General features: G+C 40.8%; 1 protein-coding gene across 2 annotated transcripts in view; it reads right to left on the reverse strand.

Annotated features, from left to right (window-relative positions):
• Positions 1-2,110: 2,110 nt before the first annotated feature.
• The window catches only part of GRM3 (glutamate metabotropic receptor 3), a 44,566-nt gene continuing 29,515 nt past the window's right edge, over positions 2,111-17,161 (reverse strand). The window contains exons 3-5 of one of the 2 annotated variants that reach the window (XM_041483729.1): positions 12,154-13,220; positions 8,503-8,677; positions 2,111-2,652 (exon numbers count right to left, since the gene is read on the reverse strand). In XM_041483729.1, the coding sequence (XP_041339663.1) occupies positions 2,579-2,652; positions 8,503-8,677; positions 12,154-13,220 (1,316 nt within the window). In that variant the 3' untranslated portion in view covers positions 2,111-2,578. The remainder of the gene's footprint in view (positions 2,653-8,502; positions 8,678-12,153; positions 13,221-17,161) is intronic. The other variant, XM_041483731.1, reaches the window with a different exon arrangement.

Below are 17,161 nucleotides of genomic sequence, written 5' to 3' on the forward strand. Positions count from 1 at the left end.
TGGACATCCAATGGAAAGTAGTGAAAGGGTTTCAAGACAAAACCAAATAAAGTACAAGAATGTCAGAAACATTCAGTAAGGATGGAGGTCCAGAGCTCTGCATGTTTTGGTTGTTGGGTTTTTTTGCATGAAAACCCCACATGCAAGTGGCTTTCAAGCCAAATAAGTATTCAGAGCAGGTGTTCAGACACAGACACTGGGTCATTTTCTTAATAGTGCTATCAAAATGAATGAAAAGTCCAGCACAGTGAGATCCTCACCTGCTATAAATTAACTTCAGTAATGTCAGTTTTGATTCTGGGGCTGGAATTCATCTGACACAATGCCTTAATTTTCAGTGCAAACTGTGTGATCTGAGCAAGCTCTGCTCGCCTTTATTTGGAGAGTTTCATCCCTGCCTGAAGTGTCTGCCCGAGAGAAACCAGGGGAATTATGCCTACTTCCTTCCACTGAGTACAAAGGGAGAGGGGCTGGCAATCTCAGATGTAGCCATTTACTTAGTTCTTGTAAACAGTGAGTGTTAGATGAGGTGCATTTGACCCTGATTGTGGCTTTCCATAAAAATTGAGAAGAAACTCTCATTGGCCTGGACATTTTTAAGAGCTCCATAAAGATGAGATGTCAGAATTGTGGTCAGATATTCTGACTTTTTGTCACATGTGACCAGCCTCTTAGTCTGCAAAAGAGCACACCAAAGTCAAATGAAGGTAGCTGCCCAGCCTGAGGTGCTTTAAGAGGTCTGGATTGGAAAGGAAGACTCTCAGCTTTTCAAAACTTGACCTTGGGCCCTGCATCAAGGTGAGAAACAAGCCTGAAACATCAGGCATGCCAGAGGTTGTGGAGAGGAAGAAGCTGAATGCAGAGCTCTGCAGGTAGGGTGGGCTGATCTGTGCCCATTCTGGGGAAAGTCACAGGGATTCCTGTTCTGGACAGCCCCGTGATGCTGCGGCTGAAATGGCTGCCTCTGTCATGGAAGTGTTGACATCAAGTGGTCTTTGTTGGTGGACATGTGGATGTTTAGAAAATACAAGCATCCATCTATAAGTAGGATAGTTATATTTAAGAACCTGCATCTTTAATTTTTGCTTTCCAAATAACAGCTACTTCCTTTGCCAGCTCAGCCCTAAAGGACTTGCAGCTTTCCAGAAATGTGTGGAAACATCTGTAAGTGCAGGAGAACTGGGCTCCGGAGAACATGTACATCCCACACTATGGTGTCTGACTTTCAAGCCTTGCTGGTGTTGCCTTTGAAGTCAATGAGAATTTTGCTATTGACCTCAGCTGGAATGAGATCAATGGGAACAAGCCCTTAGGTAAATATGCTCAGACACATTAATCAAAGGTGTGTTTGTTTCCTTAATGTCTTTTTAGACCTGGCAGAAGAGAGGATTTCAGATTGTTTCAATAGAGTGAGGGCAGCTTTAAGAGTGCAGTTTCAAAAGGCAGACTTTTAAGGTATTTTGCAATTGTCTAAGTAGGTGGTATGTATGTCTTGAAGCATTTGGTTTGAACGCAAAGGTCACCCCAGAGACGTGTGTAAATGTCTCCTACATTTCTCTTTTTTGACTTTCTGGTCTCTGTGGTGCTCCAATTACCTTTCACAGCACTGTTGATGCAGACAAGCTGAACCAGCTTTGTTTTGGCTGGAGATATTAAACAGTCTTAGCTAATTTTCTGACAGATTTTCTTCCAGCCTAATCTAAATTATCTTTGTTTTTATATGCTACCAATCTATTCTGTGCATGACAGCATTTAGTCGTGCCAAATGAGTGAACCGGGAGTCAAAAATTTTTTGCTAGTATCTCATTAAGATGAAATTAGACATTTTCACTTTTGAAAATTACCCTCTATTTTAATAACAGAAAATGAAATTGAAGAGCTTTAGTAATGTGGGAGTTTTTTAAGAAGAGGGAATTTCTATGTGACTTTGAAAAAGCATTAATCATAAGCATATATATTGTGGCATAGATTTTATAATGCAGACACCCACCAACACACAAATACTTGTGTACACATATTCCAGAATTTTTATCCTTTTTACCTAACTTCCTCTCTAGAAAAATGTAATGACCTTGAAAGAGTAAGAAACAAAAATGAAACCATGCTGAAAAACTTTTATCGTTTTATTATTGGTGCCTTTACATTAATACTGCTGTTTTGTGCTGAGAAAACCAATCTGTTACACGTAAGGTAACTGTAATATACAACATAGAAATGCAGTCTAAGTTAATTACAACAAGGAGCTACAAAAAAAATTCGTAGGAAAGGAGTCACCTAACATTGCAACTGTGCTTGCAACAATCACTTCCTTACTGCAGGACTATGCACATTGTGAACCATGGTTATTTACAGGTCCCTTACAACTGTTAACATCAGAAGGGCTAAAATCAGTCTAAAAAGTTCCAGAACGTCACTATATACTGTACAATCCTCAAAAATAATTTATTACACTGTTTCTAAAAAAAGGTACTAATTTTGCTTGGATGTCTTTTGTTTTCTGGTGTTCTCTGGAGTGCACAACATGTGCAAAATTTTGCCTAACAGTCTAAAAACTCAAGAACTGAACCACGAGCCACAATCACAGAGACGAAGTGGTGGAGTCCAGAACTTCCCTCCCATTGCACACGGTTGGCACGTACATACTGGCAGATGCTGGAAGAGAAAGAGAGGGGAAAATCAGCTGACTTCAGCACAGCAAAAAGGGGCAACACACAGGATTAGAATTTGTTCTGGTCTGGACCATCTCACCCCATTTAACCGAGGTGCCTAATGAAAAGTCGCTGCCTGTGTCAGCAGCAGAGCTGATGGAGGTGCTGCTTGCACTCTACTTGGCACCTCAGACCTCAGGCTGAAGCACCTCTGAAGAAACCTGATTGACTTTGCTGCCCACTGGGAGCCCAGAGGGTGATTACACTTCTCCAAGAAGTGTCAGAATAAAATACATGGGGTTTTTTTCCCCCCGATGATTCTGTGCCACTGGGTCTCACTTTGTAGCACTTTGCATGGTAGTGTGAATTAATACAGCTATAATGGTATCAAAATACCTCAGTAGAAAAAAGTGAACCTTTGGATTTTTTGTGTTTTTTTGGCAAGAAATACTAAGGTCTGATCCTTTGAGCTTTCACATAATTGGAGCAGACATTAATGAAGAAAATATATGTAGTTTTAAATCCGGGAGATAATCTACCATATTAGAATGCTGTGTCAATCACCTTTTAATTAATAGAAATAAGAATTCTAAGAACATACGGGGTGAAGTGAAAAAAAATTTTTAATAACTGAATTTAAAAGCAAGATTATTTCTCACCTAATCCCAGAATGATTTCTAACTATAATACACTTCACTTCTAGGAGCTCTGGATCAGGATTCACTATGCATCCCGAGGTGAGGACCAGATTCTGATAAACTTGTTTACATTTTATACATCAGTTTTTCATTGCTTTAGTGGTATTAAGTGACAATTAAATCTGAGTATAACAATCTGTTTCCAAATGTATTTGTATTTTGAGCAGAGAATATATTACCCTATTCTGCTTAAGTCTTGTGGATTTTAATTTAAACGCAAATTGTTTTGCCCATCTTTTTAAAAATTATCCATTGGGCATCAGGAATGTGTTTCCAGATACTCTGTGACATCTCTGCTCAGGGCACCATAAAGCTGCTTTTTGAAAGATACATTAGGTTAATGGTAACAGTGACCCAGAGAAATGTGATGCCTTCATCAAAGAAAACACATGGCAAGCAATGACTTAGTAAACTCAATCATCCAGTGTAAAAAGCAATTTATGCAGCTGACAAGGGCATGCTCAATCTTCCACATCTGCTGCTGGCTGCACTCTCAGTTGCACACTGGTTTTGTAAAGATGCTCAGTATAATTTTTAGAAAAAAATATTCTTTCTTCAAATCAGCTGGTATTTTTCATTCTTTCATTGATTGAATAAATATTTCATGGAAAACAGAATTGCTTTAACAAAAGATATTTAGAGGCATCTACTAATAACTAATTAAGAGGACTAACCTACTACTCAGAGTGCAGGACATCTTCTTGAAACAGGAGACCCAAGAATGAGCCCCTCTTCTGGATTAGGTCAATGGAATTTGATCTCTCACAACATGGATGTGTGTTATGAGTCACAGGTGTGGAAGAACTGTTATATGTAAAAGACCACAGGGCATCATGTCTGAGATTTCTAAAAATCAATTTGTATTTTGTATTCTGGTTTTATATTCTGTTTTTAACTGGGTATAACATGGCAGCACAATGACTCAAACTGTTTTTTAATTGTTATTTTTATTTTCTATTTTTTGTTAGAAAAATCAGTTCTGCTCAGGAAACCTGATTCAAATCCCTGTTCTACTGCAGTTTGGCTACAGGCAAAAGCATTTTGTTTTCATGAACATCAGTCACTTAACCAGAATTTTTTTAGCTTCAGGCTTTTTTTTTTTTTTTTTTTTTAAGTCCAACACACTGAAAAGTATGAATAGCTCAAATACTATGGTAACTGGGTCAGGAGGATATCAAAATTGGACAGAAATATATGGTGGTAGGCGAGAAATGAGTGGCCTTGCCTTTTAAGTTTCCATGCTTCCTGCACAGCATGTAGCTCTCTTGCAGTGCTGGGATGCAGTTATTAACTCTGCTGGGTGGAGTAAAGTGTTCACACTGAGCATCCAGCTCTCCTGAGACAGAACAAAAGACCTTGCTTTCCATTACAGACCTCAGCAGTGTTAATCACTGGCCCTGCAGGGTTCTGCGCTACACTCCGTGTCTGATAGCAGCCACCAAGGGCTTTCCTGGAATACTGCTGGATATGCAAGGGACACTTCACCTTCATTCTATGTTGAGACCAAGGAAAAAAGTGTGACATCAGCAGAAGTTGTGATTTGGCTCAAGTTCATGCTTTTGATCTCCCTCTTCCTGGCTGTCCCTCATTTTGCTTAGATAATCCAAGGAAAAGAACCAGAGGTACAATGCAAGAGCCCAGCACTGCCATGGTGACCTTGAAGCTTTGCCAACACAGCCAAGAACAGGCAGATCTGAGTTTGCTGTCTGTGTGCCACTTAGAGTCATAGAACTAGAGAATATCCTGTCTTGGAAGGGACCCACAAGGGTCACTGAATCCAATTCCCCTCTGTGCGCTGGGCAGCCCTGAGAGCAGTGTCACGTGCCTGAGAGCATTGTCTCCTCTACTCATGCTCACAGCTGGACAACTGTGAGTTAATCTCTATATGCCAGGGCTAGTTTGGAGCCAGGCCCAGGAAAACAAATTCAGAGGAAAAAAAAAGTGCCAGTCTGGCTATAAACAGTAGGCTCAATTCTCCTTGTGACCCCTGTGCAGACCACCTTGAGAAGTTCAGTTCTGTGGGCAGCTCCCCATGTGGACTTAGAGAAATGACATCTGGGTGTAAAAGCTTGGTCTGAATCATGAAGGTGCTTATGAATTCAGGAAGGTGAGTTCTCCGTGAGGTTTTATGGGTGTTGAAGCCCATAAAAGAGGAAAAAAGGGGAACATCCCAATGAGGGAGGCACTGCTGGGGCAGAAGAACTTATGCAGCACGCTGCCAAATGGGAATTTTCAGAACCAAAACAATGTGTACAAATATATGCATTTCAAAACATGTCATATACCCAAGCACACTCTTATCCTGCCTCTATTTGACTTAAATCTATATTCTTTTTTTAGATCACATTTCAGCTATCAAAACGATCAAAGCTCAACACTAACACTTAGACTACCCAAAAGCACCATGAGAGTCACCTTTTCTCAGAGTGACCAGTTTTCATGGTTCAGGAAGCTGTGTTAAAAACTGTCTGTGTCTCACTTGCTGTTCAGGAGCCACTATGCTCATGGCATTCATGATCAATGGAGTGAAGTCGTGGTGGCAGCCCTGAGATGCAATGGAGGTGGGAATCTGTGGAGATGGGAAAAGCACTGACCTCTAGAGCTCTGATAATGTTTAAGAGATGGCTTTTCAAAGTTACTAGAATGCCCTAGAGCTAATTCTGATGAGTTTGATATTAAAAAGTTTCTGAATGATGAAAAATGCCATCAAGACCAAAGTAAAAACAAGCTGACAGCCCCAGGAGTGATGAAAGGAATATTTCAGACAAAGATTAAAACCAATTTGGATGGCAACCTTTTCGGAATTTTATAAAGGACTAAACAGTTATAGAGTAATAATGGAAATTTATTTTAAATAATTTTAAATTAATGGAAGGGAGTAAGGGAAGATTTTTCATCTTGAAAATATTGTCACTGTGATAGACAGTGTTATTTTCCCAAATAATTGTCCTAGATAGAAACTATAGGGCTGTTTTCTTTGTGTGTGATGGACCTTTTAGCCCTACTTCCATGTCTTTCCGTGATCTAAAAAGCCCAACAAGGTAAGCAGCCCTGATTCAATTAGGTGAAAGCGGTAAAAGTAAATAACTGCAGCAACCTTTCTAAACAATGAAGTTTAAGAGATTGTAAGTCTGGATTTTTATGCTTTTCTTAATGTCCTCAAGATGTTTGCAAGCCTGAAAATGCAGGTTTTAATGTGAAGATGTGCACTGAGGATCTCTCTCAATTGCATGCATGCTTACACACACATATGTTATTCAGCCATTAAAATGAAAGTATCAAATTCCAAAATGCAATCCAGAATCCAGTAGAAAGTATTTATGAATCAAAATTATTTCTGACTAAGCTCATTCCATAGCATAAGAGTGTTAAAAAACTTGGAAAGATCACTTACACAAAATTGCTAAGGAATGAAAAGAATCTTAATGGGACTTATCATTTCACCAAGGGACCACACTCCTAAGAGTTTTTGGGAAATGATTGGTCTTTTGGGAGTGTTCAGCACTTCAGGCACATAGTGCCATCTCATTACATTTTCCAAAATAGCAATGAGTGTTTGCTCTCTGGTGTCAGGACCGGATGCAGTCCTGGCTGATGACACTGGGGACCTATAGAGCCAGATGGCTGATCTCTTTTTAGGGGACCCTGGGAATTCTTGCAGTGTGTTTTGGGATGGCAGAGCCAGGAATGGCTGGGATCCCTTCACTTCCTAATCCTGTTAATGTGGTACATACCAGGGTGCCAAGTGGCTTCCATGCTGTCTGAAATCTGAAGTGCCCAAGCTTTTGAGACAATTTTGAAATTTAAGTGACACTCAAAAACCTCAGGCTTGGTTATTGTGAACTTGCTGGAAAAGCCTTGCTCTGTGTCCTCCCCTTTCCTCTGTTTCTTATTCCCTTCCTCTTTATAGTTGTGTGGTTTTTCAATTAGATTTCCAGGGTGGACATGCTGTTCAGAGAGCTCTGTGAATGGGGTGCTGTGTGCTCCCATCTTTGATGAGTTAAGTTAGTTAAGCTAGAAAAAAAAAAAAAAATCCCAAACAAATATACAGGTGACCTTTTTTTTTTCTTTTGTAATCCATAAAACTCTGGGAGCAACTCACCCAGAAAAGCAGTGGCAGCCTCAAAACAAAATCACAGCTGTGAACCTGCTTCTGATGAAGAGAGTGAAGATGAAGGAAAGAAAGGAATCAGAGCAAATGAGTTGTCCTTGCAACAGAACACTGATTGCTTCTCCAGGCTGTGGCACTGACAAAGGCCATTGATCATGCTCTGCATACAGATGCACTTTATGGCATCTCTTGGATGCATTTTCTGCAGACTTGGAACCTTTCCTTATAATGCAGGTGATGAGCCATTGAGAGCACGCTGCGCTGTGGCCCAGATCCTGTCAGCCTGCTGCTCTGACAGGAATTCTCCAAGGCAATCTGCTCCTGTCACACTGCCAGAGAGACAGTGGGACATGGGGTCTGCTCGGTATGATAGTAAAAGATTTTAAAATCATAGAAAACTTGGGGTGTTAGAAAGAAAGTTAGGCTTGGTGCGCCCTGGGAAAATGTTAAGGTAGGCCCTGGGAAATGTTAGGCCTTGTGCTTGTTAGATCATGTGAAATTGCATCTGTGTAGTCAGTATATGATAAATTATATAATTGTTAGTTATGATTAGATATAATTATTGTTTAAAGAATCATGAGAAACTATGTTAGGGGTTTGAGGGGGATCACAAGAAATCCATGCTTGGATGAAATCAATGCATACAATAGAACAATCTACATTTAATAATTAATATGTAAGTTATATAACAATAGAATATAAAACATGTTCAGCTCCAAAGCATGTCGGGTCAGATTTGGGTCTGTATACCCCTGAGACCCAGAGCTCTTTAATAAAAGCACCTGCATATAATCATTCTGTGACGATGTGTCCCTGAATGCTAACAGGTACGTGCATCAGGCTGGAGCCAGTGCCCACCAAAAACTTCCTGCTGTCTTCAGTGAGCTCCAGAGCAGGCTCTGAGCTGACCCCTGTGCGAAGGGGATGAGTTTTCCTCTCCAGACACAAAGGAAATGATACTTTCACAGGGTTACATGATTGAGCCCACCTTGTCTTTACCCAAACACACCACACCCCAGAGGAAGGTGGCAGTCTTGTTACTTACACTGGGAGTAAGTGGTCCCGGTCCCACTGACACTGAACCTGTTGAGGTGGAGCCTGTGAGTGACCACGTTCTTCTGGGGCTGGAAAAGGATGATGTGCACTTTGGGTGCAAACAAGCAGCCCAGCACAACAAAGCCACTGAGACTCACGGAGATGCACATGGTGGTGGTTTGCACCTAGGAGAGAGTGGGCACAAAGCACTGGGTTTCAGTATGGAAAGCTCTGAAATGCCAAATATTAGAAACGTTACTACATAACAGCATGAACCACAGTCCTGGGGGTTTGCAATGGTGCAGGCTGGTGTGAACCTCTGCTGCATCCTTATCATCCACAATCCCAGTATCATGGGAATGAGGTGCTGGTGGTGCTCTGTGTCTCTGCATGTCAGGGATCTGTCATTTATTGTGCTCTCCCTCATTTTAGTACAGAAAGGATAGATCTGCTCTCTTTCTCTCCTGCCCTTGATCTCTAACTTGATGAGAGAGCCCTCTGTAGTGCTTGTCATGCAATATCTGAGCAATGCTGGCTGCAGTGGGAACCAGCTCACCCAGTGTACATTATGTGGGTTTACATCAGTTGTCTCATGCAAAGCATCTACCTGAAAATCAGTTTAGTCTCTAGTTCTAGTCCTAATCAGACAACTCAAGTTGCAGAAATACAGATGTGATTTGGAGTAAAGATAATATCTGATGACTGTTTTTAGACTGGGGGTCTGAAAGGCGTCCTGATTTTGAGACATAACTTTTTGGGCTCAGAAATGAATTGTTTGTAAGGCTGCAAGATTTTAGAATAGTTGCCTTGGGGCATTTGTCAGTGTAGCTTTCCTGGCTATCTTTTATCCTTTTTATTCAATAGTATAACTAGCTGCCAGTTTACTGCCTCATTTTCTGTTTATATCCTTTTCTTCCAAGTAAATTCCTTAATTAAGATGTTGAATTAAACTGCTTTAAACTCTATTGCTTAATTTGAATGATTATACATCTATGGCTCATTTTTCCTTAGTTAGACTCCTGCAGTCCTTTTACATTAGCCTTCTTCCATGGGAATGCTTCTCATATCTCCTTGTCAGAAATAATTGGTGCAAATCGGAAAATAGGGTAGGGAATGTACATTGTTGCTTTACATATACACTAGCACAATTGGTGTTTTATCATCAATGAGGATAATTAATGTGGTCATTTAATAATTGCTCTTTGCACATCGTGGATGTTTCAAGCACCATGGAATGTGTTCAGCTTTCATTGGGTGAGTGAACATGGAAGATCCAACAGAGCCTGCATGATAAAGGAATGGCTTAGCTTCACATTCTCCTTCACCTCTCTGCATTTTCTCCACAGACCTATGCTGTCAGGTGGACATTGAACTGCATTCTGTATGGGTAAGAAAAGAAAGGAGTTTCTCATAAAACAAGAGTAAATGAAGCTACCTTTATTTTCTTTAGTTTCAAGTTACGTTTTTTTCACTATCAAAGCCCTCTTTCCCCACCCTGCTTTTCCTAGTGTTTGTGCTGCCTGGAGCAGCTCAGCTGTGCTGACATAATTATACACTCAATCAATTAAATGATTTGGGTTAAAAATAGCTCCATCCCACAGGGTTCCTTTTAATTCAGGTCACTCCAGTGGTTCAGTGTGTAACCTGGCCTCACAGACTGGACTGGTGTGCTGGAAGAGTGGAGGAAATCCCACTAGACCATGTGTTATGCACATGGAGAACAGGGATGTGTTTTGGGACAACCAGCACAGCTTCACCAAGGGCTACAGATGTAATTTATCTGGAATTCTGTAAAGCCTTTGATAGGTGCCTCCCAGCACCATTCCCTCTAAACTGGAGAGGTATGGATTTGATGGGTGGGCTGTTAGATGAATAAGATATTGGTTGGTTGGTCATCCAGAGAACAATGGCTTGGAGTCCTGATGGGCATCAGTGACAAGTGGTGTCTTTCAGGTGTCCATATTTAGACCAGTCTTATGCTATATCATAAATTACATAGATGAAGGGATCAAGCATATCCTCACCAAATTTGCAGATAACTCCAGGCTGTGTGGGGCTGTTTCTAAGGCTGTTTATTGTGATGCTACCAGACTAGGGCTACATTAGGATGGCACAAGTTGATTCAGAGTCAACATGTGACATGGAAATTAAATATGGGCTTTTCAAAGGAACCCCAGAAGTGTAGACTTGTCATGAAAGTACCAAAAAGATGTTAAAAGCATTTTCTGCTCTTTTTGTAGTACTTAAGTTGGTTTATTTGGAACCTTGTATATAAATTCAATGCCTACAAGTGGTTTTGAAAACTCCACTCAAGAGATAAGGCTGTAAAATTCTGCTTGAACAATCAAGTCATGCTCCTCTTGGCCATTACTCTCTGTACTGCCCACTCATGTGACTGTCTGCACTGATATTTCCCTCCTCCTGTGTCTGTCTTCCTGATTGCTTTGGGTGTCCAGAGCTGTTCCCTAGTGCCTTCCTTAAACTTTTCCTTCATTAGCTTCAATCCATTACTTGCTATTCTAACTTCTCCTGAGACTGAATAATCCCTTCCTCTCGTTTTGTTGCCTTGAAATTATTTATGGTCTGTGATCACGTCTCCCTGGGTTTACTCTTGTCTAGACTAAATATATTTAGCTCTTTTACTGTCACTCTGCATGTCTCACTGCGTCATTTGTTACTTATCCTTGTTTTCTAGAGGTTTTCAGTACATTTCAGTACGTTTCCAGATGAGTAAAATAGTACTAAATATATTGTTCCAGGGTGGCCACACTAAAAATATGTTAAGTGACATTATTAACTCCACAGTTTTATATGCTGTTTCATGTACACACTATTGGCAATAACATCCCCCTAAGGTAATCTACCTTTCTTCTGGGCAGAAAGTTGAACTAATTCTCTGCAAACTGCTGCAAGGGCTAATTCCCACAGTCACTTCTCACATCGTAATAACTGTGAGATTTCCAGTGGAGCAGATCTGAATCTTTTTTCTGAGACAATTTCCTTCTGTTCAAAAATATGATTTTATTGAACTTGAAGCTTTGCAACACTATCTGACAATTTAAACAGTTTAGTGTTTCTAAAGTTTGCTAGTGAAGGCTGACCAATACTTGCTTCTCAGTGATGTATGTGTTTTATAAAGTGCAGAAAGAATAAAAAGTTCTGTACTTAAATAGAATGTTTGTTGAACTTTTTTTAAACATCCCTGTTTCATAAGAAATTTTGAAATTTAATCCTTATATTTTTTATTTGAAGGAAATACCATGTTTTAATAGCAGATTCTTTTGCAGAGGAGACTGGTTAGTACAGATTTTCTTTTAAGCTCAATTTCTGTCAAATAACTTATTGTGACTACTTTTAGGTAATTTACTGGGTTTTTCTGTTAGGACTGTGACTTCAGATAGTGATGAACCCAAATGAATACTTAATCCATATGTTATGCCTCTATTGCAACCAGACTAACAGTATTAATCCCTTCTAGCTCTGACTGCACATACTAATCTTGAAATTATAGTATGGTGAGCCAAAATCTGGTAACGTTGAAAGAGAACTTGTTTGCATGGGACCCAGGGGACAAAAGAAGTGAAACAAAGCCTTAGTGAATGCTGACATGGCCTCTAAAGTGCTGCATATGATTTATGGAAACAGATGTCCAAAGACTTACTCTGTAGTCACTGGATGTCACATAAAATATAGGGAGAAAGGCCAGCCAAATGATGCATGTTGTGTACATTGTGAAACCGATAAACTTGGCTTCGTTGAAGTTCTCTGGACATTTCCTGGTTTTGAAGGCATACACAGTGCATAAAACCACGAGGATGACATCATATGTTAAGGACATTAACATACTGGAATCTTTGACATTGCATTTCAGGATGACAGTCTCTCTCTTCTCGGGAAGCGTGTATCGCCTGGTGCCCGGCGCCTCCAGAATCAGCCACACGGACACCACCACCACCTGTACCAAAATGAGACTCAGACAGATGAACACCTGAGAGCTGGGGCTGATGAACTTGGGCCTCTGAGCACCGTTCTTCACGCCATCAAATATTCTGGCGATGCAGTTCGTTTTTGTCAGGAGGGCAGAGTAGCAGACGGCAAAGGAACTTCCCAGCCCCAAACGGCGGAGGGTGCAGATGGCTGGAGAAGGCTTGGCTATGAAGAAGAAAGTCATGCTGTAAGACAGAAAGACCCCAAAGAGCAAAATGTAGCACAGTTCACGGCCAGAAGCTTTGACCAGGGGTGTGTTGTTGTGCTTGATGAACACTCCAATGACCATGAAAGTGCAAATAAAGCCCAGGCATGCGATGGTAACAGGACCTATTGCCCAAGCATCTTCCCACTTGATGTAGTCTTCTGGTAGGTCATAGCAGCCAGTCAGGTCAGCTGTGGGCCATTTTCCAGGCCCACAGTCTGCACAAGTGAATTCATCAGCCAGGTACTCATAGGTTTCGCAAGGAATACAAATCCAACAGCAGACATCTCCTGGCTGCATATTCTTCATCTCATTAGGAGCACAGGGGTCGCTGCACTGGGAGACAGGGACAGAGCTCCTGGACCAGTGGATGGAGTCTACCTCCAGCGACAAAGTTTCTGCCCACTGACCAACCTTCACGTAGGAGTATCTGTCTCCAGTGAACTGGAAATTGAACACGTTGTATCTTCCTATCCCATCTCCATAGGCGTCGAATTTGACCATACTGTCTGCATCATTCGGAGGGTTGAATGGAGCTGTGAGGAAAAACAAAAAAAATAAAGAAAGAGAGAAATGTTATTACCAAAGCTACAGACGAAACTTTTTCCATCTCTTTGGCAAGCACAGGCACCTGACAGCTTGTAGAATACAATTCAGTTGTCAACAGGTAAGTCAAGAGGTTTGTGTCTGTCTCAGTTTTGAACTTGGAAGAAGAGCTCAGATAATGGAACTCTGTTTCACTTTACATTTATAAATCTAAGGTGACAAATGTCCTCACTTTGTTTTGTCTTGGATACAGATCAGTTCTCTAATTATTTCTACCAGTATCCATCACTGCTGTCTCTCACATTTTCACTTGCAAGAAAGAGGTCTGCTTCTGAGTCTCAGCATTATTTGGTGAAACTTGGCTGCCATGATATAAGAAAAATTAAATGGTCAGGTCTTTAAATGACAGTTTTGATGCCAACAGTCTGGAATGCAGTTGAATAGAGGATTCATTTTAGGATGATGGAGAAATAACTGTGAAATCTTCAACAATTTCTTACTACGTCTTTTTCTCTTCTCCCTGTGTTGTAGGAAGTTTTAAGTCCTTTCTATCTTGCTTCAGTTTTATCAGTTTCTGATATTTCTTGTATGGCCTGAGCTCCCCAGCATGTGCTGCTTTGGTCATGTATCTTGTTGGGGGAACAGATGACAAAACCACAAGCTGGATCTGGGACCTTCTGTGCAATCAATATTGTAACACTTCTAACTGGTAAGCTCTGCAGAGTTTTGTTTTTCCTCCAGCTGAGGCTTACCCAGGGAATGAAGACATATTAAAAATCTGTGAGGAAATTGCATTTACCCTGTGATTTATTGATCATTTGCTGTAGCATCAAAGGTAAAAAGCTTTACAGGCAGGAAGCAAAAGGACTTTTTTGCCATTGATAAACAATAAAGGTGGTTTTATTTCCCAGTGTCTTTGGCCACAGAAGTAGTTCCACTGTCATTGCTGGAATAAATCTCTTTCCCTGCTTTTGTGTCCATACTGTGCTTGAGCTTGAGCAACATAAGGGTGTAATGCCTTCCTCCACTTCAATCTCCAGATACTTTGGCTTTCTTGTGGTAGATTTATTTAGATTCTTTGAAACACTGAGACCAACTTCTTTCACGTTTATTCCTGCAGAGCATTACCTTATTTTGCAGTACTCTGGCTAAGGTCAGTAAAGGGACACTTGGTTTTGGACAGAAGCCCCAGCTGGAGGGTTGAAATTGTGATCTGCACATCCCCAGGTGCTACACTTGGAGGGATTTTTTCCCCAACTTTCTGCTTATTGTAGGGCAAAGTTAGAATTTAATTTACAGCCACCTACACTCTCTTCTGAGTCAAGATTCTACTTGTTCTCATCCCTGCCCTCTCCTGCTCCTTCCCACCTCAGCTGTGCCAGCCACAGTGGTGGACAGCCTTGGTTTGCAGGATTACAGAATCATGGAATTGCAGAATAATTCAGGTAGGAAGGGACCTCCCTCTGATCCAAACCCCCTGCTCAAGCATGGCCATCCCAGAGCACATGGCACAGGATTCATCCAGACAGTTCTGGAATATCTCCAGTAAGGGAGGCTCCACACCCAGTCAGGCAACCTGTGCCAGTGCTTGGGCACTGCACACAAAAGGAGTTCCCTCTCCTGTTCACGTGTTTCAGTTCCTGTCTTTGCCTCTGTCTTGCTGCCATTGAGAAGAGCCTGGCTCCCTTCAGACACCCACACACACTGATGAGGTCCCCTCTCAGCTGTGTCTTCTAAAGGCTGTCCCTCAGCCTTTCCCCATAAAACAGATGATGCAGTACCCTTATCATCTTTATACCCCTCTGCTGGACTTGCCCCAGGAGCTCCATGTCTTCCTTGTACTGTACAAATTAGGACTGGGTAGCCTAGGAATCTGTAAAAAGTTATTTTATCTTTTTTTTTTTTTTTTTTTTTTTTTTTGTCACTGTTGGCATCTAGTTTTAACACTCTGTAGTCCAACAAGACCTTGGAGAGCACAAAAATTAAGAGCAGCATAATCTTCCCCCAGGTGGCTAGTCCTGCTGGAAGTGACATGCTCTAAATTAAAATGGTAGATAAATTCAAAATATAGATCAACAAGAAGAATATGAAGCAGCTTTCCTCCTCTACCTCCTCCTCATGCACAGGCATGCAAGCTCCCTCATCCAGGAGCAGCATTAAAACAAAAACATAATGCAGCACTTAACAGCTCCTCAATAATGTGCTGTCATTGCCAGTGTCTTATTTCATTATTCATAACACTTATATAGATTGTAGAAGCTGTTAACACAGCAGCCCAGCTTTAAGAGCCAGTTTATTCACTTCAGTGTTATCCAGGCCAGCTCCTGAGGTGGGCTGAGAGCCTGTGACTGCTGCTGGAACCAGGGGAGCTGCAGGTCAGGAAGACAAAGTGCAAACTGCTTCTTTGACATCTCTTGTCAAGTGCATAACTTGAAGGCCACAAGCATCCCAGAGCAAGTAACCTGAGGGTCTGAAACACCAGCACTTTTCAGGAAAGTATTCCTTCTCTGAGATAATATTTGTCACTTAAATAGAGAAAGGTATTTTCCTTAGATTTTGCAGGTAGGTTCAGAAGGCAAAGCAGGTAATCTCACACAGAGTAAGTTTGAAGCTCAAATATAATTGCCTTCCATAAGGCTGTTCCCACGCTAAAAGAAACAAAAGATTTTTGTAGGACAACATGTTCTAAGTTAACCAAAGCTTGCAGCTTGAAACATTCATTTTTAATGGCTGCTGATAGAGGAAAATAAATCACCCTCTTTTAGATGGAAAGGATGAAATCATTTAACCAAACAATGATGTATTAAATTATAGTATGGTGAGCCAAAGCCTACAAATGAGCCCACTGGGTGGCAGCAATTAATATACCCACTGATTACATATAAAATCACTAAGGCATTTTAACGTTTCATTTATCAACACCTTCTAGATCCTGTAGGACCACTTCCAAAAAGTAATGTTTTCACAAAATATGATGTAATAATAATCATAAAATTAAAATGCTTATAAGCAAGAAAGGTGCTTATCACAAGAAGGCAGGATCTTATGTTTTAGAGTGAAAATAACAGTTTTTGCAAATTGGTTTTCCCAGAGATGATGTCAGGCTGTCATAAATCACTCTGCAAATTCTTTTATATATCACAGTTTTTAGAGAAAACCTACAATTTTTATAGCAGGTATTTCTGGCAGGTCTATTTCAGAGTTGCAACTCGGCTCTTTTACATTCATCCCTTGGGAGAGGACAGACAAGAGTCCCTGGATCTCATCAGCTGCTAGCTAAGAGGCTGAGTGACAATATGAACTTTGCCTCCTTTGAGCCTTTGAATCTTCTCCTTCCCTTGTACTTCAAGAAATGAGTTAGTCCTGTGTAAAGCAGTTATACAAGAGGAATTTTGTAGAAGAAGTTACCAAGGAAAATAAAGGATAACTGAAAAAGACCTAAAGCAGTGATGCTTTGTGTTCCAGCTTGCAGCATTTCAGCAATGAAGATGCAGCAGCGGTGACATTTATAAGAGCAGGAGGGCAGCAGGCAGAAATCTTTGGAGCCCCAAAGATGCAGGCAGCTCAACTCTGTCTGCTCCCTGGAGAAATCCTACTGGAGGAGAGCATTCCATTGTGCAAGTGGAGGACAAACTCCTTCAGCTTCAGATAAGAGAGGAATAATTGCAGATTTATGACTGTTTTAGTAGCAAATACATAAGATAAGAACATAAAATAACATCATAGCTGTTATGTAGTGAATTATGTCATTTGTTTCCATCTTCCTAAGTAGGATCAATTTTTCCAACAGTCACATAACTTGCAAAAATGTGCTTATCTGCTGTTGGAAGCAGGTGAGTTGCTTTTATTTAGAAATCTTTAATATTTTTGGTGTCAGTGTTGTACAGCTCTTGATGACATGAAAAATTTCAGAAAGAAATTTCTGAAGGGG

Source organism: Pyrgilauda ruficollis, unplaced genomic scaffold (assembly GCF_017590135.1).
Source record: "Pyrgilauda ruficollis isolate IOZ18807 unplaced genomic scaffold, ASM1759013v1 scaffold61, whole genome shotgun sequence".
In the NCBI taxonomy this organism is placed as follows: domain Eukaryota; kingdom Metazoa; phylum Chordata; class Aves; order Passeriformes; family Passeridae; genus Pyrgilauda; species Pyrgilauda ruficollis.